At 33.1% G+C, this 7,383-nt stretch overlaps 1 protein-coding gene across 1 annotated transcript in view; it reads left to right on the top strand.

The window, feature by feature from the left end:
* Nucleotides 1–7,383, top strand: part of CCNE2 (cyclin E2) — a 14,574-nt gene that overhangs the window by 5,302 nt on the left and 1,889 nt on the right. The window contains exons 7-11 of the mRNA XM_007453250.1: nucleotides 1,080–1,226; nucleotides 2,561–2,656; nucleotides 4,145–4,279; nucleotides 5,995–6,106; nucleotides 6,868–7,025. Coding sequence (XP_007453312.1) covers nucleotides 1,080–1,226; nucleotides 2,561–2,656; nucleotides 4,145–4,279; nucleotides 5,995–6,106; nucleotides 6,868–7,025 — 648 coding nt within the window. The remainder of the gene's footprint in view (nucleotides 1–1,079; nucleotides 1,227–2,560; nucleotides 2,657–4,144; nucleotides 4,280–5,994; nucleotides 6,107–6,867; nucleotides 7,026–7,383) is intronic.

Here is a 7,383-nt window from a genome sequence, read left to right as displayed (position 1 = left end):
CCACGCACAGAAACGAAGACCCAACACAGCCAAAAATAAATAAATAAATTTAAAAAAAAAAAAAAAGAAAATCTATTAATAGTTTAAGGGAGAAAAATCATAAGGTTATATATCATAGATGTAAAAGATATTTTTTGAAATTCAGCATACATTCCTGATTTTTTAATATGCAATAAACTAGGGATAGATTTCCTTAACACATTAAGTGTTTATTAGAAACTCATGTATGTCTGTCCCTCTGTTTCCTCCCTACTTCATGAAGTTATTTTGAGAATTAAAAGCTTTCCGTATATTAAGTGTGGAAATGACAGATACTACTTAATAACAATAGTGAAACATTAGGGGAATCCCATTATAGTTAGAAACAAGGAATAAGATAAAAATTTTGTCAATCACCATTGTTATTCATTCAGTTTTCTTCTATAATTCTTAAATGATGTAAGAACATTGAAAGGAACAGAGTTGTCATTTTGTAGTTATATGTATATCTAGAATGATGAAGAGAATCAGCTGGAACTATTAGAGTATAAACTAAGCATAAAAACTTACCCATTTGGCATCAATAAAAATTAGATGACATATATACACTATTGACACTATGAATAAGATAGATAACTAATGAGAACCTACTGTATAGCCAAGGGAACTCTACTCGATGCTCTGTGGTGACCTAAATGGGAAGAAAATCCAAAAAAGAGGGGATATATGTATACGTAAAGCTGATTCACTTTGCTGTACAGTAGAAACTAACACAACATTGTAAAGCAACTATACTCCAATAAAAATTAATTTAAAAAACATTAGAAACTTAATAGGAAAAAAGTACTCAGCCACAGTCAGCAACTGTAAATGTATCTGGGAATAAACACAGTAAGTCTATGTGAAAAAAACCTATAAAACTAAGAGGACTGTAATAGGTTTATCCTATTAGCACATGTTAATTTTTCCCCCATTTTAAGCTTTCGTATCCTAAAAAGCAAGTTGGGCTTCACAAAGTGTTCTGAAATCTGGTATGCTAAGAGGTAACTTTCTAATTTGGAGAAATTAATGGAATAACATTTAAATGGATTCTTCCCTAGGTGTGTGAAGTATACACACTTCACAGGGAAACATTTTATCTTGCGCAAGACTTTTTTGATAGATTTATGTTGACACAAAAGGATATAAATAAAAATATGCTTCAACTCATTGGAATTACCTCATTATTCATTGCTTCCAAACTTGAGGTAAGTTCTCAAAGTTTATCCATGGATATATTTACCGCAAACTTTTTTTGTCTTAACCAATGCATTAATTCCAGAGAATACTGTGTACCACTTTTGATATGTTAATCCTTAGGAAAGATGAGTGAGTTTTTTCCAATACATTTTCTGAACACTATGATTTGGGTGGAAGGATACTTATCATGGTTCCCTTCAAAGTATCTGAGCCTATTATAAGTCTCCGGTTTGACTGTAGAACTAGTATCTAGGTGAAATGTTGCATGGCTATAACTGTGCCAAACAAAATGACCAACGCTGTCTCTCTATACCTAGTTATAGCACTTGGATTCAATAAAATGGTCTCTGAAACCTAATTAACCAATCAAATGCAATAAATGCTATGTTAGGTTAGAATAATGGTCTATATCCAGCCTAGTATTTTTATATCTGATGATGGTGCTAGGATAGAAGGAAACACCTTTCCCGCCTGAGATTTTCCTTCACACGATCTCAATCTACTTTTCTTAAATTCAACACATAAGGATATTGTTAGTACCTTCATCTGAAATTTTTGAAGCCTGTATTGTTTTGAGGGTAGAAGAGGGACTGTGAATCATGCATTAATTTCCTTAAGTGTATTTTTCTCCTCTTCCACATTTTTCTTTTGAGCCTTAAGGGCTATCCCCAAATTCTGCCCAACTTGATGAAATGTTGCATGGCTATAACTGTGCCAAACAAAATGACCAACGCTGTCTCTCTATACAGTATTCAGTATATCCTTACCTGAAATCACACGGTGTGTTTCAAATACCTTTCTAGACTGAAATCTTGATCTTTAGCCTGTTCTCATCTGTGGCAACATCTCTTCTACTCCTCTGGTCATTCTAGTTGTTATTCTCTGAACTGTTAAGACAGACCTGTCATCAATGAAACTGCACAAATTATTGTTTGAATAACCATACTTTTGTACTAGGATAAAGTTAATGTTTTCAATTTCTAGACCTTATTTGTTGAGTATCTTGTTTTAGTCTGATATACTAGGCAATCCTAAAACAAGTTTGGCTTTTCGTTTTAAACAGTCACTGAAATGACTGGTTAAAATAGTCTAATTGTTTATTAACTAAGATTCAAAATCAGTTCTATAAAAATGTTTCAATCAATATAGTTGGCTAATTTAGATACCCAGGTATGAAAAATATCTTTAAAGGTAAGGTTGCTTTGGCTGTCATAGAATTATTTTATTAAGATTTATAATCATTTTGTCCTTTAAAAATGAAGCCTAGATTGGTTTGTATATAATTCTTTTGTTTTAATCTCACTCTCAACTGTGCTTGATACTAATTAAATCTATTTTAAAGGAAATCTACGCTCCTAAGCTGCAAGAGTTTGCTTATGTCACTGATGGTGCTTGCAGTGAAGAGGATATCTTAAGGATGGAACTCATTATATTAAAGGTAATAATATATCTTTATTATTTCTAGTTGCAATTTAATAACTCTGTAATTTACTAAACTCAAAGACTACAATGTTAAGTAGTCAAAACTGAGATTTTAGTATTAGGAACCAGTTCTAAGATGGGAGGGGAATTTGCTTAACCTGTAAACTCTGTTTTTCTGTATCTTTCAATTTTCCTATATTGAGAATATTATTTCTTAATTTAAAAGTGTTTAACAACACTTTCAAAACTTATAGGTAGTTAGCATATCATGTGTATATAAATGAATTCCAACAGTGATTCTCAAATCTTAGTTCTGATTTTCCACTTCTTCCAGCAGGTGGAGAATGAGAATTATTTCACTGCCTTTTTTCTTTTCTATATGCATGGGAAAGGCTTTTAATAGAAGGGTAGAGGAAAGAAGCATTAAGATGTTTAATTGGAATTATACTCCAATAAAGATGTTAAAAAAAAAAAGAGCTAGTTGAAAAAAAAAAGATGTTCAATTGGGCCTTGAATTAGAGATTAAAGGGTGAATGTTAGCTATAGAAAGTATGTTATGAAATTTGAGCATCCTGGTTTTATAAATAGGACACAAGAAAACACAATCAATATGACTTTCATTTACAAGATTATCTATAAACTATATATACATTATAATATAAATTTGTTATGTTTATAAACATTCAGATTGATAGCTCTGTAAGAATGGGATCTTGTTGGCATGCTGATATGCTTTTTAAAAGAATTTTTTTTATTGAAATATACTTGATTTTCAATGTTGTCTTAGTTTTAGGTGTACAGCAAAGTGACTCAGTTTTATATATGTATATTTTTTCAGATTCTTTTCCATTATAGGGTATTATAAGACATTGAATATAGTTCTAATATGTTCTAGTAACAAAGTTATCCAGATTCAGACCTGAAGTATAGTATAAGGAGGATATATAATGGGAAGATGGAATGCTCTGGGTGGTCCTACAGGCATTAAGACTCTCTGTTCTCCCCTAATTATTTTTGATTTCTTATAAATGGTAAAGTCCCAGGGCTTCATGGAGAGAATCATAAATTAGGATTTGTCTTCTTTTTAGCTTTTACATGTTGAACAGAAGCCATTACAGATCCACATAAAGAAAAAGTGCAGAATCAGTTCTTCGGGGATCTGGATGGAATTAGCTGTGGAGTTACTGAGTAAAATTAAAAGGGCAGTTTCGATAAAGAATACGTTTGGAAGATGAGGGGCTGCAAGAAATGAGAAAAGTAGGAATGAAAAATAGGTCCAAGGAACTTTGTCAATAAAGATAACTAGAGAATAATAAAGGGTCTGTATCAATAATAGACTAAAACACAAGCAGCTTTAGATTGTGAGGTATCTATAAATAGTTATGAAAATAGGAAGAAATATGCCCAAAGCAAAAAGTTTCTTAAATGACTATTTAAGCAAGTACCTATATAATGTGGTATATATACCTACATTTATTAACAGGCATTTTAATTTCATTAACAGGCTTTAAAATGGGAACTTTGTCCTGTAACAGTCATCTCCTGGCTAAATCTCTTCCTCCAAGTTGATGCTCTTAAAGATGCTCCTAAAGTTCTTCTACCTCAGTATTCTCAGGAAAAGTTCATTCAAATAGCTCAGGTATTGATATTTTTATTGAATATTTGCTAATGTTTTTAATTACAGGTTTTGTTTAGTGTATTTATAGTGCTAAATAGGCTACACAACAAAATGACAGCATACTGAATTAAATTCATTCCTTAATTGACTAGAACAAAACTTCCGATGCATAAAATTCTGTCCCCAATATTTACATTGCTTACTGAAAATTCTAAAAAACAAAGTTTTAAAACTTGCATTTAAATATATTATGAGCACTTTTTACTCTTTAGGAGTATGAGTTAGAGAGTTAAATACCTCTTTTTGATGTAACATGGGGAAAGGTATTTTTCAGCCAGTTGTTTTAGGTTTTATAATAGTATGAAATTATTCTGTAAAATTATCTTACTCTCATATTTGAATACACAGGGAACCTATTTTATGTGTTAAAATTAAAATCACCTAATTTAGTTATAACATTATTTAAAACTTTAAGTTTAAATTAAACTTTCCTAGGCCAGTGTATAACAAATATTCTAAGAAAGTAATTACAGGAGGAGGGTACCATTCTTTCCTGCCTGCTTCTCATAAGTAGGATCTTAAGGCTGCTGTACCTGATTTTTATTCTGTGTAGGATGTGAAAATCTTACACATGGAATTGAAGAAACTGTGGTACTCTGGATGGGTTTAAGTAACCTACGTTGAAATTCAACTTGTGTTTCAGTAAACTCATTATGAACACTAAAACTGGAGAACCAGTAAATATATTAGAATTGGTTCATTTTGTAGAACTTTCTAATGAAGTCATATTAATTTTTTCCCTCAGATTTCCTAGCATCCCAGATTATCCTAGGCAGCTAAACGCTCTTGATAGGGCAAACCTTTGACAAGCTGATAAACAGTGTGGAAAGTTTCTAGAGGTATATAATAGTAATAATTCATTTCCAACTCCTCTACTTGTGTTTCTGTCTTCTGGACCCATGGGGACAAAAATAAGTTTTATTTCACTGGACAGGTATCACCTCAGGCCTCTGAAATCTAACCTTTTTACATAATTTCACTGATCGTTGTTCACATCTCTTATTGCCTGGATTGTACTACCTCTCAACTCATCTGTTTAGAAACATGTTCCCTTCTTGTGTTTCTGCTTCACCAGAGTCGAAGGGATTGTTCTTAAAATGTAATTTCCCTGATTTAAAATCTTCTAGTAATTTCAATAATCAGTCAGAACCTTAAAGTTCTGACTTCTTAAAGACCCTTTATGATCTAACCTAGGCCATGCCTCTCCAGCAACCCCCTTTTTTTAAAATAATGAAGGAAAGATATTCCTTATTTCGTATTTTTTACCTTATGTGTTCTGAACTACTTGAGTTCCAAAGAAAAGTAATCCTTTCTCATTTATCTTTGTAAATTCTGTTTCCTATATCTAGAACATTCTCTACCTCCCAGTCTTCCTGGCTACCTTGTATTTTAAGACTCACTTAAGCAGAAGTCCTCCCTGTCTTCCCCACTCTGGATCAGGTGCACTTCCTAATAGTACACATCATGCTATATCCTAACAATCCTTTACTTGTTTATTAACAAGACTGAACTTCCTGCAGGGTGGCAGCTTATTTCTCTTTGGATCCCTGTAGTTTTAGCAATTCTTGGCATATGGTCCATATCATAAGCAATCTAAAATGTTAGCTGACTGATGTTTAGTAGTGACATGTAGTACTCATCCTTCTCCTAAATTCTTATACTTTTTCCTCTGTTAGCTTTTAGATCTGTGTATTCTTGCCATCGATTCATTAGAGTTCCAGTACAGAATACTCGCTGCTGCTGCCTTGTGCCATTTTACCTCTCGTGAAGTGGTTAAGAAAGCCTCAGGTAAGACAGTATATTTTGTTCTCTTCTTACCCATTCACAAATTTTAAAGGGACTATTTTGAACTTAGCATCCTGCTAAACAAGAATTTAAAATTTTAATGGAAAAAAGTTAGCAGTTTAGCGATTATCTTCCCTTCTATTAGAAGTACTTTCTAATCCTCAATATATATCCACAAACAAAAAATACGGTCAAATGGAATTTAAATCCAGTTGAAGTTAGTCAATGTAATTATAGCTCCGCATTAAAGAGTTCTTTGGGTTTTGACAATTTCAATTTCCTATGTAGCAGGTACTGGCTAAGAAGCTCTAAGTCTTTTTCTCCCTCAAAATAGTCACATTATAAACATATTTGAGAGTGATAGTCTGTTTTGACTTGCTAAACTTGTTATTTTTTAAATTTTTTTAAAGTATAGTTGATTTACAATGAGATTGTGCCAATCTCTGCTGTGCAGCAAAGTGACTCAGTTATACACATAGAGACATGCTTTTTTTAATATTCTTTTCCAGTATGGTTTATCACAGGATATTGAATATAGTTCTCTGTGCTATACAGTAGGACCTTGTTTATCCATCCTATATACAGTAGTTTACATCTGCTAATCCCACATAAACTCGTTGATTTTGGTTTATATTATGTGTTTGTTTTGGTTTTTTTTTACATGAATTTTAAATTAACTATCTTTAAATTTTGAAGCACAAGCAAATAAGTAGGCATATGTTTCTGATGTAACCTTCACATTTTTCTAACTTTTCTTTATCTAGGTTTGGAATGGGACAACATTTCTGAATGTGTAGACTGGATGGTGCCTTTTGTCAGCATAATAAAAAGTACTAGCCCAGTGAAGCTGAAGGTTTTTAAGAAGATTTCTATGGAAGACAGACACAATATACAGACACATACAAATTATCTGGCTATGCTGGTATGTTTCTTTCTCGTAGTTTTTTGGTCTTACTATTTGGTAGGTCACTGAAACTGATAGTAAGGATACTACGGAATAATATTTCAAGCAGTTATATAAGATGGTAGGGGATAGAAAGTTCCAATGGGCACAATGATTTCAAAATGTAGAAAAGCTGGGCTTCCCTGGTGGCGCAGTGGTTGGGAGTCTGCCTGCTGATGCAGGGGACATGGGTTTGTGCCCCGGTCCGGGAAGATCCCACATGCCGCGGAGCGGCTGGGCCCATGAGCCATGGCCGCTGAGCCTGCGCGTCCAGAGCCTGTGCTCTGCAACAAGAGAGGCCACAACAGTGAGAGGCCCGCGTACTGCAAAAAAAAAA

This window comes from Lipotes vexillifer, unplaced genomic scaffold, assembly GCF_000442215.2.
Source record: "Lipotes vexillifer unplaced genomic scaffold, Lipotes_vexillifer_v1.1 scaffold1038, whole genome shotgun sequence".
In the NCBI taxonomy this organism is placed as follows: Eukaryota; Metazoa; Chordata; class Mammalia; order Artiodactyla; family Lipotidae; genus Lipotes; species Lipotes vexillifer.
This window is presented reverse-complemented; position numbering and strand designations above follow the sequence as displayed.